The sequence below is a fragment of the Colobus angolensis genome, unplaced genomic scaffold (genome assembly GCF_000951035.1).
Source record: "Colobus angolensis palliatus isolate OR3802 unplaced genomic scaffold, Cang.pa_1.0 Scaffold52, whole genome shotgun sequence".
Taxonomy (NCBI): Eukaryota; Metazoa; Chordata; class Mammalia; order Primates; family Cercopithecidae; genus Colobus; species Colobus angolensis.
In genome coordinates this window covers 7,192,574-7,211,589 of record NW_012118710.1, presented here as the reverse complement: position 1 = coordinate 7,211,589, position 19,016 = coordinate 7,192,574, and the positions used below count along the sequence as shown (strand labels likewise).

Genomic DNA, 19,016 nt, shown 5'->3' with positions numbered 1-19,016 from the left:
GATAGAAGAGGAACAGTTAACATCAGGATAACTGGTCATAGGACTATTCTGAAAAAAAAAAAAAATTATATTTGTGTGTTCATTTATTTGTGTCCTGGCAATATAATGGTTAGATCACATCTTATTTCCAAGTGAGAGAATAAACACACCTTTCCCAACAGGAAGTGATGTCAGTGGAAGATGAATCCACATCCTGTTACTGCCTTTTGGACCCCTTTGCATGTCATGTGCTCCTAGACAGCTTTGGGACCTATGCACTCACTGGAGAGCCAATCACAGACTGTGCCGTGAAGCAACTGAAGGTGGCAGTTTTTGGCTGCATGTCCTGTAACTCACTGGATTACAACTTGAGAGTTTACTGTGTGGACAATACCCCTTGTGCATTTCAGGTCAGCCTTTGTTTTAATAATTTTCTTTTGGTGTCATGAAAGTGTGGGTTTTCCAAAAGATCAGTATCAATTGAAAATTTCATTATTGAGGGTCTGGAAAATGAACCCACGCCACTGTAACTGCCCAATGGGTTCACCTTGCCCACTCCCTAGACAAAGCCGATTTATTAAGACAGAGGAATTGCAAGAGTTATTTAGGCAGAGCCGGCTGAGCGGGATACCAGAGTTTTATTATTACTCAAATCGTTCTCCCCAAGAATTCAAGAATCATTGTTCTGAAGGATAATTTGGTGGGTAGGGGCTAGTGAGTTGGGAGTGCTAACTGTTTGCTTCAGAGATGAAGTCATGGGGAATCTAAGCTGTCTTCTTGCACTGAGTCAGTTCCTGGGTCAGGGCCACAGGAGAGATGAGCCAGTTTATTCATCAGGTGGTGCCTACTGATCCATGTGCAGGGTCTGCAAAATATCTCAAGCACTGATTTTAGGGTTTACAATAGCAATGTTATCCCCAGGAGCAATTTGGAGAGTGTCAGAATCTTGTAGCCTCCAGCTGCATGACTCCCAAACCGTAATTTCTAATCTTGTGGCTGATTTGTTAGTCCTACAGAGGCAATCTAGTCTCCAGGCAGGAAGGGGATTTGTTTTGGGAAAGCGCTGTTACTGTCTTTGTTTCAAAGTTAAACTATAATATAAGCTAAGTTCCTCCCAAAGTTAGTTTGGCCTATACACAAGAATGAACAAGGACAGCTTGGAGGTTGGCAGCAAGAGGAAGTTGGTTAGGTCAGATGGCTTTCACTGTTACAATTTTGCAATGGCAGTTTCACCACTGGTTTGACTGGGATACCTACCTTGAAGCAAGAGCCATGTTACTGTGTGGTCAGCAATGTAAGAGGGGTTGGGGTACTTGAAATTCAAGAAGAGAGAAGGGCTACACTAACGCATGTGCAGAACATTGTGTACTGAATTATGCAACTGACCAGAAATGTAGTCAGAATTCAGCACAGACACAAATGGAGAAGAGTTTTTGAGAACTCTTTTACAAATTTCCGTAGATGGATGAGATTTAGGAACAAAACAGAAAGGAACACCACATCAAGAGAAAAAAAAAATAGCATGAACCACAGGAACAAAAAGAGTTATTTGATGTGCAGAGGGCAGTGAGAAAATTGCTTGAATCAACTGAAGGTTGTAGTTAGGGAGCCACAATTATAAATCATACCGATCACAAGGTAGTCATTTTCTATCCTGGGCATATAGTCTATTAATTATCAGGGCTACTAGGGCAGAGATGGTTCAAGGTTTCTTTCCATTTTTGGTACTTTTAATCATGTAAGATTCATTTTAATTTAGCTACTCAGGAAGACTGCAAGTTTATTAATAGCAGCAAGGATGATGCAGAACTGCCTGTGTAAGCTCTGCCCATATATAAATAGCATAGCTCTCCTGACACACCTCATTCCAGATCCCTGCTATTCCAGTTTTGGGCCATTAAGTCCATTATGCAGAGCATTTTCTCAGTAACTAGATTTTAAGACACTGAGCTGGAAAACTCGTGTTTACCAGTAGAAAAAAATATCATGACCTCCCTCCTGAACATAAGCCAGTAAAGATGACACAGTGCCAGCCTGTGTTCCCAAACTGCCCCTGAATATCTCTTAAGTAGCACAGGTCATTGTGAAGGGCACACTTTTTCTTTGGCTGCTCATAAAAGGGGCTTCTTTCAGAGGTGTGCCATTTTGTGGAATAAGAAACTTCAGTGTAAGTAGTTAAACCTCCTCCCACCATTGTCATTTAATACTCTTCCTCTGCACCCCCCACCCCACAATAAGAGGATTGCTCCAAGAGAAAATATATAACAGATATTCAGGAAGCAAAAATAAAGAATAAATATCTTAAGTAGAGGGTTCATCTTGGGGTCACTACTACTACTAACCAGTTGTAAAATGCACCATGACTCAAGTTGGATGTTTAGTAACTCAGCCAGATTTTAAAGGCTGAGTAAACTGGAGTTACCGTGGAGCATCATGGAAGATTTCCAATCTCCTGGCTGATGTAGATAACCCACTGCTGACTACTGTGACTGTGTGGAGCTGTTCACACAATTGTCTTGGAAGTCAGCCCTCATAACCAGTTTGGAGTTTTCTTTGAATAAGGGCCTCCCAGCTGATGTATATAGCAGTGAGATAGACATATACTTAAAGAGCTTGTTCTCAGTGACTTTCAGATCATCTATTTTCATCTCTACCATATTCTACCATGGCTCCAGTGTTCACAGATGAATACAAATTATTGTGGACATCATGAAAACACCCTAACCATAGTTTTCAAACCACTATCCATTTTTGGTTGGTAATAGAATCTTTTTAGACAGTACTAGGGAGAATGTTATTCTCCCTCTAATTGAATTCAAGTGTATTTCATCACTGAGAGGTATTTCTTTTTGTTTGTTTTTTGAGATGGAGTCTTGCTCTGTCTCCCAGGCTGGAGTGCAGTGGCATGATCTCAGCTCACTGCAACCTCCGCCTACCAGGTTCACACGATTCTCCTGCCTCTGCCTCCTGAGTAGCTGGGACTACAGGCACCCACCACCACGCCTGACTTTTTTGTGTGTGTTTTTAGTAGAGACATGTTTCACCATGGTAGCCAGGATGGTCTCGATCCACCCGCCTCAGCCTCCCAAAGTGCTGGGATTACAGGCATGAGCCACTACGCTCAACTGAGAGGTATTTTTTTAATTTTGCTTTAGAGTAATATTTTTTGGTAGAAATACCTTTGACCCCATTTGTCCTAATCTTTTTACCTCCAGTGATTCTTTCTCTCTCCTATAACGGCAAATAAAGCTGCGTTTGGTTGTACTTGTTATTGACAGGATGTATGTGACAGCTGTCATGAGCAGAAAGGCCATGTGTCCCCCTTGGGGTTTTGAAAGATCATCGACCTTGCTTGAATAACTTTTCTGGCCCACACATGGATTAAAATGAAACTTGTAGCTTCTCTGAACTGACACTTCTAGTACAGGAAACAGCCATTTACTCCTCAGTCTTAGTTTCTGGGTTTTGTTTCTGAAACTGTCTTGCTTTCTGGATTTTTACTTTGCTGAGTGAATGTGTTCAGGGCCTTCTGCAGAGATTTATTTTGATCACCTGCATATCCCAAATCATTTCATATTGTGATGGCTTCATATATGATATTGCATTGGAAAAGGAAATTAGTTATTAACCCACTAAAACAGTTCTGTTTTAGGAAAGCCTTAATGACAGTTCCCTTTTTGAACCCCTAAATGACCTCACAAATTGGTATTTAGCTCTCCCAACTTCTGTGGCATAAGCTGAAAATATAGTATACAGTGATAATATTTTCTGCAACCCTCAAAGAACCCTGACTTCTTAATCAAAATCAGTAAGCAATTTTTCATGGAGCATTTCTGCAGAAATTGCCCACCCTGGAATGTGCTTCAACTATCCTTATGATGATACGTTTGTTGTGATTAGGAAATCAATGTGAGCATGGTTGTGACAGCTGCTGTATTTATTGCAGTGCATCTTTCATATCTCAAAGAATGATAACAGATAAGGGCCCAACTCTGTGCTCTTAACCAAAAGGAAGCTGAGGTTAAGTGCGTGGTTGCATCTTTCATTTCATTCATGTCTCACTCGGAGATTGTATCCCGTAAAACACTGAAATGCCTACCTTCTCCCCGGAAGACCTTGTGAGAAGGAATGTGTAGAGACTCAACTCCACCTGTTCTCTCAGAACTAGATAGGGACCAGGCAATATAATGGGCCCACTGTAGAATATCCCTTGAGAGAATTTCAGTATCTAAATAGGGACATTCTCTGTTTTTAGTCCTATCTTCCTTTCCCTTCTTCCTTTCCCTGTACCCCCTACAGGTCTACTCTATTTGAGTCTCATTTGCTCTGGGGGTAGCTTATCTGAGTAATAGTAGCAATTTCCTTGACAAAAACGGAATACTTTGTGTATCTGGCTAAGACATAATTTGGTTTCAGATTTCTGAAGATCTGTTCTGATAAACACACCTAAATTTGTCTCTATGAAAAATTAAATCTGCTATGTTTTTAAAAAATAACAATGTCATCTGCCTGTAGGTAGGTGAGAAAAGAATAAGAAGACAATGAGTAAATGACTCCTTGTCCTTGCTTTTGTGCTTTTGTAATAATTAGGGCTGCCATTTTATGCTTGTATGTTTGATATCGCTTCCTCTGATAAATTCAAACCAAAGGTTGAGAAATGGTGATATATCTTCGAAGCAGTAACATTTTAAGACCTGGTTTTTTGATTGTTGTCTTTTATTACACACAAAAACACACACGCATGCACAGCTCAAACAAACTTGACATAGGACATAGGAAAGCAAGGAATTAAGCAGTTCCCTATCTTATCTAAGAAGGAAAATAGAAAAAAACAACTAGGGTTTTTTTGTTTTGTTTTGTTTTTTGTTGCCATTGCTCCCAGCACTCCTATACAGTACTCTTGGTACTCATTACTTACTTGGCATTAAGGTAGATTTAGAATCTAATTTCAAAGGATTTCCTCTAGATGTAGTTCTTGTGTTTCTCAATAATGCAATCTTGGGAAATATTGTTCACGTAAAGCATTTAAAGGAAAACACCATAGTGACATAATTTGTGTGTATGTGTGTGTGTTTAAGTTCAAACAGTTTTGTCTCATAAATATGTAAATTCAGCCTGCCTGTTTTACTATCCCTGAAGCACACCTGAATATTGCTGCCTGTCTGATTAAATCAACATAAAGAGCTCAGTGAGGCACAAAGCACAAGTTTTTTCTGGCCACAGCTCCTAGAACTGGATGACTTGCAACCCCAGTGTAAAATGATGAAACAGAATGTTGAGAAAAACCACCATACAGAGCCTTCAGGTGCATTTTATATATAAAAAACTGGCCAGACCCTATTTCCTAGTTCCATTTACTCAGATTATCAGTTTAACAATGGAATGAGGTATTTAACAGGAGGTCCTTGTCACATAGAAGGCAGATTGGAAAAATCAAATTACTATCAAGCCTCACTTTTGGTATAATTCATCCATATGAGTGATTTAGAACTAGCTAAGCAGAGTTGTCCAAGCCTGGCTGGTCATGGGAAGCATCCAAGAAATGTTTATAAATACCCAGACCTAGCCTCCTAGAGCAATACAGTAAGCTCAGGGAACCCTGTGTTAAATGCAATCCACTGTATTTGGAGAGTATTTTAAAGTTCATACTTAGGAGTCTATTTATTTAACTTTGAAGCCAATTGTGCCTTTACAAATTTATAAATACAATTATTAGTTCATTACTGGGCTTTTTCGTTTTAATAATTGTTTTGTTATAGAATAACTATAATTGCTTAATATTTTGTACAAGATTACAAGACACTGTTACTTCTATGTTGGCTCAATATGTGCAGATTTAAGGAGTAAGTGAAAAGAGCAAAAAATTAATCATGTTGTATTTAAATTTGAGGCCCTAGAGCAGAACTTTTAAAAAGGTACTATTTTCTTCCATGATAATTATAAGCAGATATCTATTTTTAATATTTGTAATATTATCCATTCTGAGTTTTATGGACTGTGTAGACAGTACATATAACTCTAGGGCAAATACAGATTGACTTATGTCATCTTATACATATATCCTGCACCAATGAAAAATTATTTATGAGACAGAGTTAATCATAGAATGACCTTCACATGACTCTTAAAAAAAAAAAAAAAAATAGTAGTAAGAAAAGGCAGGGAAATCTAAGAGAAAAAACACTGGACTATGATCAAGTTGCCCTGGTCTAGTCTCAGCTCTCCCATTAGCCATGTGGTTTTAGGCAAATAACTTTCTTCAGGGGACTTTCATGTTTTCATGTGTAAATAAGGCACTTGGTGCTCTAAATCTTAAGTTCCCTTCTAATACAACTATTGTGTGTAGTGTCTAAATAACAAAATAGTCTAGCACTACAATAAGTAATACATGACCTTGAAGAAGTCACTTCATTTCCTGGTGTCGACTACTTCATGTCCATTAAGGAAAGTTAAATTTAAAGAAAAGGGTATACTTGAGAAAGCTTAGTTCAAGTACACTTAGAAGAGTTGCTGTTATACTATGGCTTTAATATGGTCTTAATAAGCACATTTCTTGTTTGTACTTGTTTCTAATCTTGCACCAGAATTGCAAAAAGAGGTTAATATATTAATTATTTTGCTTGGCTATAAATAAACCCAGGTAAGGAACTGAGGTCTAAAGAAAATAATTTGCCCAAAACCACACAGAAATGTGATTAGAATTTTATGCAGCTATCTTCAATTTACAAGACTAGTATTCGTTTGAGTACATGAAGACACCAAAAGAGTTTTAATGCACCTTAAAACCAGAGCAACAGTACTCAAAAATAAAATACAAAGTCCCTAGCGTAGCAAGCAAGAATTTGTTATTTGGTTTCTGCCCCACATTTTCATCATCTCCAATCACACACTTTCCACCTCAACCTTCCATCCCAGCTCTGTCTAGCCACCATGCTTGTGAATGCCCTGCTCAGCGTCTGGAATGTCCCCTCCTTCCTTGTCAAGTGGCCAGCTCCTCCCTTTATTTCAAAGTTTGGCTCAAATACTACCTCACCTAGTAATGCCCAGACTCCTTTCCTGGTCTGTCCTCCCATCTGGGTCAGGGGCACCTTCTGTTTTCCTTAACCTCCTAGGAATACTTGTATGGTAATATATACTATATTAGAATCAATGCCTAGTGTCCTGACCCTTTCCACAATATTGTAAGTTTCTTGGTGGCAGAGATTGTTTCATTTCTGCACACCCAGTGTCCAGCTCTAACATAGCTCTCATGGAAATTTAGTAAATCTCAAAAGAAGGAACCAGTGACCAGAGACCGCCTAATGTCTCAACCAAGCAGGCATTTAGAATTAATTTCCTATCCTCCCCATAGTGCCTCTTTTCTTCCATTTCTTGTAGCCCCCACCAGACATTGGCTACCATGTTATCATGTTCAACTCTGAAATCCACAAGATTGTGAATTACCTAGCACTGTACTGTCCAGTATGGTCATTGCTAATCACATGTGGATATTTAACTTTAATTAAAAATTCAGCTCCTTCATCACTGTAGCCACATTTCAGGTGCTTAATAGCCACTGTAGCTAGTGGGTACCATAATGGACCACACAGAGATAGAATATTCCTATCATCACATCTAGTTTATCACTGACCCTTGGGCCCCAAGAAACACCCTTCCCACAAGCAACACCAAAGAGCTGGAGAAAATGCCACTGATTCAGTCCTGGAAAAAGATACTAGCAACCTATTAACAGTTCATGTGTATGTGAAGGATAAAACTTGGATGACTTTTTAGTCAAAAATATTTTTGTTACTGTCATTCTACTTATGGACAAGAGATGGATATAAGATAACAAGTAAAGGTGTTTTTACTCATTGATAATTGAAATGTAAGTTTGATTGTGTTTATAAACCTATTTGTTTTCTAACAGTCTTTTTTTTCTTTAGAATCTGAGATTATAGGACATAAAGGATTTCAGTTTTTAATTTCTCCTAGCTCTGCAAGGAAATAATATGTCAATTAATGGTGATTTTAAAAATGGACTTAGGGAGATCTCTTTATCTTCAGTAACACTGAAAGCTTAAATCCCGCACAATCATTTAGCACTTCACTGAATATGTATTTGTTTTGTTATTCCATTTGTTATATCATCTCTCCAATATGATTCTAACACCACAAATTTGGAACCAATGAAATGGTTTACTCAACAGAATATATGTGAATTGAGTTTGTATTAGATTGTATTACATAAAGATTTTTCAGTGAAAGCTACAGGAATGTTTCTTCAGGAATTTGATTTCTGTTTTCCTGAGCTACAGCTACCTTGATAAACAACTTATTTTTTCTTGGCCTTTTGGTATAATAACTTTTTTACAAACATTACTACAAATAAACATGATACATGCACACTGGAACGTTTGTTTTAGGCCAAAAGAATAAATATCATGCAATGCCTGCATTAGTGAAGAAAAATTGAACCAGAGTGGAGGGGGGCTGTTTCTAGTTAGTGTGAAATATGATGATGTGTCAGGTTGAGCATGAATGCATCCCTTGATTATAGTCACAGAGTGAAATTTCTACAGTTGTGGAAACCCAGAAGTATTATGATTTGCTTAGGGGCAGGGGAGGTCTTTGAGGTTTAAATAAAGGCACAGTGTAGTTTAAAGCCCTAAGCAACACAAATAACAAAAATATTGTCTCTTTCTAACCAAATACTTGTCACTCAGCAGTTGTTAATCCTTAGTCCTGAACTTTATGGGCTATGGGGATGTAAAGAAGTATGTTTCTCCTATGCTGTCTGTCCGTTTGTGGAAGACACATGGTAGTGAGCGTGCATATCCATAGATAGGAAATATATAAGCAGGATATTTCATTATTGATCCCCTTTTCTTTTTCTTCTCCTATAGGAAGTGGTTTCAGATGAAAGGCATCAAGGTGGACAGCTCCTGGAAGAACCAAAGTTGCTGCATTTCAAAGGGAATACCTTTAGTCTTCAGATCTCTGTCCTTGATATTCCCCCATTCCTCTGGAGAATTAAACCATTCACTGCCTGCCAGGTACTGGCCAAATGGGTTTCTAACAGAAATGGCTTTGCTTTAACCAGCAAGTATGTCACAGATCCTGGTGAGCGTCCGCTTGATTTTCCTCCTTTAAAGGATGGATTTTGCCTCAGAACTGTCACAGAAATGTAACAGTTTGGGCTACACACAGGGAGTGAAACATATTGTCATAAATTCACAGCATTCTAACGGGTGGGAAGAAAGGTGCTTGCACGTTAGGTGAGATGGCATTTCTCTTCTCTCCTGTTGGAGTCATTGCTCAATATAGGTTGAAGATGCCAATTTAACAACATAGAGCCAGGTTTGTGGGTTGGTTTGTTTTTATTAAAAATCAGCTCATTATGAGACAGCATCTTTATCATATTCAGCAGTGAATAAACTCAATATCAGTGAGGAACTTCTTAAGGATGATGATTTTGAGTTGTCGAGAGCTATGGCTAGCCAGGGGAAAAGAAGAGATTTTTTTCTTTCATGTATGAAGTGCACTTGCTTCCAAATGAATCAGGCAAGATGGGAAGGAGAAAGAACATTTTTTTTTTTTTTTTTTTTTTTTTTTTTTTTTTTTTTTTTTTTTTTTTTTTTTTTTGAGATGGAGTCTGTCTCTCTGTTGCCCAGGCTGTAGTACAGTGGCGTGATCTTGCCTCACTGCAACTTCTGCCTTCCGAGTTCAACGCTTCTCCTGCCTCAGCCTCCTGAGCAACTGGGGATTACAAGTGCCCGCCACCATGCCCAGCTAATTTTTGTATTTTTTAGTAGAGATGGGGTTTCACCATGTTGGCCAGGCTGGTCTTGAACTCCTGACCTCAGGTGATCTGCCCACCTCGGCCTCCCAAAGTGCTAGTATTACAGGCGCGAGCCACTGTGCCTGGTCAGAACACTTCTTAAGAGTCCTTTTATAAATATCTAAAGGTACTTATTGTCCACATGTCTCCCATTAGAGATTTCAAAAACAAAAAGCAAACAAACAAAGAAAACATTTCAGGGAGACTCAGAATCTCCTTGGATCCTATTTAGTTATTTCAAGTACATGTTTAGCCTTAAAAGATCTCTTACAAACAAGTCTATGAAAATTCCCAGTGATACGTATTACATATTACAGTAAGCAGCTCGCTAGCCTCCATAGTTTCTAAAACCAGTCGTCTTACTTCAAGTGCCTAAGGACAGGATATTTCCTTCACTCAGGAAAAGCTTCTGGTGGACTCACATTGACCTGGAATCACAGAATACTTTCAGGCTTCTTTGTTTTGCCCATCAGCGTAATGTGTAGAGTCCTCTGGGTTTTGTAACCTTCCATCCTTGCAGCATTTTTTTTTTTTTTTTTAACTATACACAGGTATACCAGCTTGTCAGAATGGGAACAAGCCTAGTCACAAAGAAAAAACCTAGACAGCATCATGCTGGTTAGAAAAACGTTGTACCACCAACCATCCAACTTCTAAAATTCAGGATTTTTAAACTGGAAAGGGCTGCATTTTTCTATTGACTTTTCAGACTTACTACCTGAGGAATTGCCTGTCTGTACAGTTTTAGTGCATTCAAAGCAGCACAACCATCTCTCGTTGCCCTGAACATTTTTTTTTTTTTTTTTGCTGGGAGGGCCAGGGACACATTCACCACATTTTTTTTCCATGGAGAGAAGTTTTCTATGAATAAATAGTTTATGACATTCAAGGTGTAGGTCTCTTTGCTTTCCGGTAAGCAGTATTCAAAGTTTCTAATCCAAATTGAACTTCGGAGTATTGTTAAAACAAGTCCTGATAGTCATGCAAATTCCTCCATATTAATCTTTATAGGTTATAAGGGCCTCATTTCACTGGATCTGATGCAAGTGACTCAGTCCAAAGTGAACTATTAAGTTTAATGCTTGGAGATAAAAAATCAGATGAAAGAACCATTACCTTGCAGCATCACTTAAACAATAATTCTGATACCAGGGATACCAAAGAGAGCCCCAGGAAGAAGAGACTTAGGAGGCTAAGTGTTTACCGACCTCAGAGGGTACAACAGAACCAGCCAAAGCCAGAGGACATTGACTTTCAAGGAAACCCAGCAAGCTTTACTGCTGGGATGGGCTAGATTACATGGAAGTTGTGAACTTGTATAAATATTTGCCTTTTGTAATTGAGCATAATTTGAAAGAGTCTTGGAAGACTGAGAAACAATTTAATTTTCTCTGCATCAGGAGGCTTGCCACTGAGTTTTCATTTCCACTTCATTTTTCTTACCCCAAATGGCTTTCCGCTCTATTCCTCCTTTCTCTTCATCACCCCTACCACCAATTTCCTTGCCCCTCTCATCATTGATATCCTCAGCTTGTGTGAATGCATATTGTGCTTGGCCTAATGACCATGCTGTGTTTGCTCTGGGCATTAGATGTAAGCACTTAGGGGAGGGTTTGTGTTCAGCCTGCTTGAACCTCATGTAGAACATCATGTGCACTGACAAACTTGGTGTGGATAATAGAGAATGGCTTTTCATTAGGGCTTAGTGGTTAGGAACTAACAGGGCCTATTTCTTGTTATCCCAGAGAGCTATTGTGGAGAGAGAAAATCACACTATTCCTGACATCATTTATAGGTCTCTCCTTCAATTGGTGAATCTCCCTTTCTCTAACTTCAAATCAGGAGTCTGGGGGCTGACATATTACAATTGGTACCCAAACCTTACTCTACTAGGAAACTTTCCTGTTTTCTTCTGGGAAAGGTAGAAATTTCCCAGAAAGGTACAGGCTGGGGAGGTACTCAGTACATACAATGTTTTTCCTATCAGACACCAACAAACTGCATGAGAAATGTTTTTAGAATGGTGTGAGTTCAAGGTTGGGCCCAGAAATATGTGATGAGACCCTGTATATTGAAGGCCCAACTAGACCTTAAATCTTGTTGGTTTAGGTTCTGGAGGATTACACTTTATAGATGTCATTGCTTATGAAGCCAGGTATATTGAATGAGAAGTCGGAAAGGCTATGTCAGCTCTTCTGAGATCTCATCATGGTAGCAGCCACTGACATTGGTTCAAAGAAAACCTGAGGTCCACGATGCTAGTCTCCCCGAGTAAACAATTCATTATTTCCCATTTTCCATCAGTCCCTAAGACTCTACCACAATTAGGAATATATGATTGTCCCCCTCTGTAGAATTAGCAAACCTCCTCTGGGAGGTAAATAATTCTACTTTCAATAGGTTACTGGGACCTGAGAGCACCTAAATCAGTTTATTTTATTCCTTGCTGGGACCTGGGAGCTCCTAAATCACTTTCCTTTATTACTTGCTGGCTGTGGGGTAGGGGAGCTGTAATAAACATAATACAATAAATTATTATTTTTAAAAGCCAACAAAACACAAAGTCAAGTTGTCACCTCCCTAGGGTAAAAGCAGCTGTCTTTCCCGCATGCTATGTATCTTGGAGAACCCAGTGTCTGTCTCTTGCTAAGATATGATTTACATTCTCTCCATCTGCTAAGAACCTAATTATAATAGGAGTCAAAATGAAAACATTTCCGGAATTCTTTAAACACCCATAACTTTGCTCTACTTTCTCCTCCCATATTACTTTCCACATAATTCCTCTCAGCTCAGCGAGCTTTTTGGTGTTTTTTGTTTTTGTTTTTTGAATAAATGAAAGTGAAGATGATTGCCGTGAAAACACACTAATCATGGCGCTTCTAATTCTATTATTTTTAATTGTTTTGTTGAATGCTATTGGCAGCTGCTACTCAAGTCAACAATAAAAAGCATTCCCTTGATACTATCTTAAAATCAGATTTTTTTAAATGTTTGGATTGTGTTCAATGGAATGGAAAAGAAAAAAGAGGGTTTTTGTTCTATTGTTTTTTGGTGCTAATTCTCATGTCTTTCTGCAAGGAAAAATTATCTCTGCAGTAGGCATTACTCTTTTATATTTCTTCCAGTGTTTTTAGGAGAAAATACAGGGAATTTAGCAAATGGTACCAGAGAAGACATTTTTAAATAAGTGGTCAGTGCCTTTTTTTTTGGAAGGCAAGCATTACCAACGATTCAAATCAAATTGCAGAAAACGTACATTTGCTTAAGAGCTGGACCTTGAGCACAGTTCTTTGTCTAGCCCTGAAGTCCAAGTGTTGCATTACACTGTAATAACTCAAATTTCAATTTTAGGAAGCATCTCCTACTTAGCTTAGCTGGGCAAAACCACCTTAGGCAAAAGTACCTGTGAACTCCAGAGTGCTGTGTTATGGTTACTTTCATTGAAGTGCATGGTGCAAAGCAACTCTACAAAAATTCACTGGTTTGGGGAAGAGAGTTTATTTGAGGGCTAATAAAAATAAGAATGGAGAGAACAAGTATAGGGCAAGAGATGGTAGAAGCCTTTGAAGGCCAGGCAGGAGACAGCAGGCATCAAAGCTCCATTGTGGCCCCCCAAGCAAAGGACTCATGTAATAAATTTAGAGTTCCTAGGTGGCCTGGTCACATCAATGCCTGCCCAGTCATTAAAGGTAAAAAAGAGACCATAATGCTGTTCCCTGAATAATCCCAATCAACTGCTTTCTGCTTTCCTGAGCTATTTGCCTCTCCCATTAAGCCCCAAACCCCTCATTTGCTCTATGTAGTAGAGCTTGAAGGCAGGAAGACTGGGAGTAGGTGACCAGAGTTAGCCATAATGGAAGCATAATGGAAACCAGAATATTAGAGGAGAAGAACAATGGGAGAGATATGCTAGCAATCAGTTTCCAAAAGTTAAATTTACCAGAGAAGTAAAGACCAAACAAGATTATTGTAGCGCTTAGGGGTATAATAAATACCAGGGATTGAGGATAATGAGATAAATGCCAGAGATGATGTTTTTATAGTCCTCCTCAGAGAGATGGCAGTTGGGGCATGTGTGAACAAATGGGATCTTGAACAGTACAGAAGGCAGAGAGAGAAATGTAGGAGGCTGAGATGTGGAGGAAGGGCTGCCCATGGTTTACAAAGTGGAACAAAGCTCAGGAGCATTAGGAAAAGAATCACATTAGATAACAAGGAGAAATGGCAGAACTTGTAAGTGCACATGATGATACAAGTGAAAAGTCATTTGGAGTATTTTAGAGAAAATCACTTCCTGTAGGCATTGCCAGGAGGCCCCACCAACCAGAAATTTCCTCTGCTGCAGGATCTACCACAGGAAGAAAAGAGAAGAGATCATAAGCAAAAGTCTTTGTATTAGAAGAAAGTGGGAAAGCGATACCATTAAATGGACATGTGTTGTCACCTGATGGTACAAGCAAGTTGTCCTCCAGCGAAAAGCTTCCTTAGTGATCATTAGTTTGGTGCCTCTTCCAGCATTTTCCCCAGACAATAGCCTCCCTCTGGAACTCAGTAGTAGCCCCTTTCAGGGTTGCCCAACTCACATCAGTTTCTAAGATAACTTCTTCAAATCAAGAATTGTTTTAGTCAAGAAAATAGAAGGCACTCAAGACATTTCAACCGAGGGGAAATTTAATCAAGGGATTTATATGATTATGAAACCTCTGTGGAGAGCCAAAGTCAGAGAAAGCTACTAGTAGTATTAGAAAACCAGTCAGGTCAGGAATTTCAGGAAAGTGCACCAGCACTAAAGCAGCGGATTCTCCAGGGAATGTCCAGAAGCCCCTGCACACCTTTCTTGGGCTGTCAGTTGAAGCCTTCAGGTCTGCCTGCTGATGTTAGACGGGCAGTGATGGCTTCTGCACTTCCTCTCCCATCCAAATCTAGCATGAGTGCCTCTTGTGGGCAAAATGGAAATGTGAACTGCCAGCAGGGGAGTTTTAAAATGTAGTTTTCAGGCCTCAAGCCCCTTCCACATGGAGAAGAACAGAGAATGGCAAAGATAGAGTTCCATTCTAACAGCCCACTTCTTGCACAGGAATGAAGTCTGTGAAATGCCAAATAGTTTCCCACCTGTAGACCTTCTCTACATCCTTCTTGAAACTCCACTTTTCTTTTGGTTCCAGATTAATAACAAACAAAATGACCCACAATTTATTGCTAAGATGCATGGTAGAATATTTGATTTTGTTATTTCATACTCCCATAAAGCTGGCTCTCCTCTCTTCAAGTTCACAACAATCTAAAGTCCATCCATCCCTCCTTCCTGAGTCTACCAGTAAACATCCAAAATAAAAATCTGTGGGGCTTTCTAGAGAGAAAATTAGGAAGCAAGGTATCCAAACAAGTGTGCACATAAGGGCTTGGGAATAACTAGGTAACGCATAGCTTCTCAAAGGGAAAAGATCATTTCAGTCATGCTCTTTAGTCTCATGACACGTGCTGGCTTCATCACCAATCATAGTTCAGGGTTCCAAACTTCCAGATTTGATACATGCCTTGCCACCTTTCTGTTCTAGTATTGCAGAAAATTTTATTTTTAGCAATAGGTAAAGGAGCAAACTAATACAGTGAGAAATAGAGAAAAAAGTGAGCATGAGGATTACTAGAGGCATATGTGGTCATTGCCAAGGGCCAAGCCACATTTGATTAGAAAGGAGAGAGACTTTTTAGTACATGAAAAAATTTCAGTGACTAACTTCTACTTCACATCATTAGACACAGTCTGGAAGCAAGCAATGGCTAATACTAGGAAAAATGAGTAATCTATAGATTTTATAATCTCCCTCCTCATTTACTAAAAGGTATTTTTGCCTCTCAGTTGTCCATATGTCCCCTGAGAGTGGGGGACTGAATCTGTTATTGTTTCTTATGGTTTACCTAGTACAGTGTGTGGTCATTAGCAGACACTTTATACATTATAGTTGAATGGACAAATTGAGCAAATGAAGAATTGACAAACTAGATCACTCTGGGCCCTGTATGTGTGTCTGTCTCTCTCCCCTCCTTCCTCCCTCTTTTTCTCCCTGTCTGTGTGTATATGTGTATGATTTTGCACTAGGTGTTAATTTTTATGTTGGATACATTAGCAATATTGTGTTCTCACAATTCTGCATGAGTTTGTGGTATGGAGTTAAGTTCTGGCCAATCAGTTCCTTAGCATAATTTTTACGTAGGTAAAAAGATAACGTCCTATCCCAGACCGAAGTAGAAGCATGGCTCACAGGAGTCTTCCAAAGGAAAATATTTTCTAAGCGGGGAATGAAAATGGTAATTTTTTATGGTATTCTTCCTAATTGTGTGTCACCAAGTGAAATCTGAGCTCTTGCAGTGCAGTTTTGGAATTCAAATGTTATCAATTGGAATTGACATTAATTTCTTTTGTGCTGCTTGGCATTTGCTGGAACATTATTTTTACAATTCCACTAAAGCTGCCTAGGCAATTATCTCTGCTGTGATTGTCTTCGTCGTCGTCGTCATCATCATCATCATCGCTATTAAGTCTCTCCTGTTCTAGTTCATCTCAGCTGGGCTCTGCAAACCATCCCTTCTCTCCATCTCCCCTGCAGGAAGTCCCGTTCTCCCGCGTGTGGTGCAGTAACCGGCAGCCCCTGCACTGTGCCTTCTCCCTGGAGCGTTACACGCCCACCACCACCCAGCTGTCCTGCAAAATCTGCATTCGGCAGCTCAAAGGCCATGAACAGATCCTCCAAGTGCAGACATCAATCCTAGAGGTGAGTCCTTGATCTACAGGTCATCTGACCCTTTCTGAAGGACGATAAGAATAATAAAGCTACACCTACCAGCCGTGCTATTCAGGTTCTAAAAGAGTTTCAAAATGCACAAACTCTTCATCTTCATTACTGATAAGGGAAAATAAACTTCGTCTCACACCGAGGATTGAACTAAACTTCCCCCTGGGCAAGGAAGCTCAACCCATCAGAGAGCTTAGACTGTGAAGGTACCTCTGGGGAAGGAACTGGTACCAAGCTTTTGATACACAAAATCACAAGAAGTCTCATTCCACAGCAGACTTGGATTACCAGCTGTGATTCTTTATAGACGGAAGCCAGATGGTACAGTTGAGACACATGCCACAAAGAGGCACAAAGCCACCCTCAGACTGTTTTACTGCTGGTTCTGACTAGTTTTCCAGAAGTCAGTTGCCCTATATGTGTTATTTTATCTCCAGGGATGAGACTCCCTGTCTTACTGTTTCTCATGCTCCCCAGGCTCAGAATTCTGTACATCCACATTTCCGTTATTCCCTTCCAATACAATAATATAAGGAGGACAGGACAATACAATAATATAAGAAGGACCTCATTCTATAAGGTAAGGAAATGGAAGTGCAAAGTGAGAAAGGACTTTGTCCAGGTCAAATCAGTATTGGAAGGTGGAGTTAAAGTAGCAGTCAAGGGAGGATTCACTTGAGAACTTTTGCAAAAAGGCATCTGATTTCCATCATGGCTCCTATTTGTCCTAAACCACCAAGTCACTTCATGACTTTGAACATGAGCTTATAAAGTAGACAAAAGCCATCCTTCCTGAATGGGATAGAGGGGGAGATTAGCAGAGGGATGGTGATGCTTTTGTTTGGCAGTTTCCAGGTCATTGGAGATTAGTGTAAAAAAAATACGTATTTTGTTTTTCACTTATAAAATAAATATATACATATATATGCATTTATTAATATATAAATCTGTATTTATAAATTTAAGCTTGGCAGAAGATCGAACACATTTATATACATACAATTCAATTTCAGGGTTTTTTCCTGGAAAATTTATAGCTGTATAGCATTATTCCTTCTATTCTCATTTGAAATCATTGTTTATGCAAAATGAGCATTGCTAATTCCCCAAATAGTTTTTCTGAAGAGTGGATGGCTTTCCAAAGGATTGTGCCTTAAAATTGATAGCTGTCTTAACTTACATGTTTATGCAGTATTTGCATTCATTATTGCCAATTAGCATTATGTGCTCAAGTAGTTTTCACGGAGAAGGTAGATCTGGAAACCTGGGGTAAGATATTTTTAGGGGCTCTTTCTTGAACAATGATACTATATTTCATATGATGCATTGCAAACTAAAATAAAAATTATAGGAGGGGTTTAAAAATAAAAGCAAAAAATCTAAGAAGAGCTGGTATTCAGAAGGAAGCATGAAAAGGCATAACATAAAAGATCCCTCTCATCCAAATTGCCCTAGATGTCCATTAACAGGCCAATGAAAGAATTCCGGTTTAAAGGCTATTGTTTGTAAAGGCATCCAGATATTGGTGATCAACTTATGCTATTACAGGATATTTATGTAACAGGAATGTGATAGGTATTTTTGCTCCTTGCCTCAAATTCTTAAAGTGCTTGAAAGGAAAGTTAGCTAATAAACACAACCTTATTGTTTACTCCCCAATTTCTTTTCTAATGTTTCACAAGTTTACAGTCACTTAGAAATGCCTTGTAGAAGATAACATTAAATATCTCTTGATAATGAGAGGCAAGTATCAGAATAATATTTCAATATTTATTGTTAGGCTATAGTCATCCAATTTGAGGGCTGCTGCATTTTAGAGGCTTTATTAACCCTTTGATCCTTTCAAGGATCACTTTATTAATTGCTTCAAGCATTCCTGCAGAATTTGGCCCAGGTTGTCATCTTCACTTTGTGATAAACTGTATTTTTTTGGACAAGTCTAATTTGCTCTCATTTTCTGTGTCAGAAGACGACTAATAACTTTTGTAAGCCACTATATTTCAGGTATCATTTCATTTGCTTTCATATTTGTCATACAACCATCAAAACTCTGTGGATTAAGTATTAGTACTATCACAATTTTACATGCTATAAAAGTCTCAAAGGCATCAACTTTCTTGTCTAAGATCAAAGATCATGGAACTTATAAGGGAGTGGAGCCACAGTACCCAACTCAGAGACCTGACTTCAAGATCAAAGGCTGACTACTCCACTACACTATTTCTGGATCCCAGTCAAGGCCATCTAATGGATTAGCCTTAACTGCGGGCCTTCTTAATAGTATGGCTTCTCTTCAGGGGCTCAGGTACTAGTGGCAAACATCATAGCACCAGAAATTTTGTCTTCAAGTACCTGAAAGTATATGAAAATTGAGAAGTTCTTTCTTCAAAAGAAGAAAGGATGGGATGTAACCATCTGTG

The 19,016-nt window shown here is 39.0% G+C and overlaps 1 protein-coding gene across 2 annotated transcripts in view; it reads left to right on the top strand.

The window, feature by feature from the left end:
• UNC5D (unc-5 homolog D (C. elegans)) overlaps positions 1-19,016 on the top strand; it is a 584,569-nt gene that overhangs the window by 538,779 nt on the left and 26,774 nt on the right. For both annotated transcript variants that reach the window (XM_011960721.1, XM_011960722.1), the window contains exons 13-15: positions 162-389; positions 8,865-9,014; positions 16,411-16,575. In XM_011960721.1, coding sequence (XP_011816111.1) covers positions 162-389; positions 8,865-9,014; positions 16,411-16,575 — 543 coding nt within the window. The remainder of the gene's footprint in view (positions 1-161; positions 390-8,864; positions 9,015-16,410; positions 16,576-19,016) is intronic.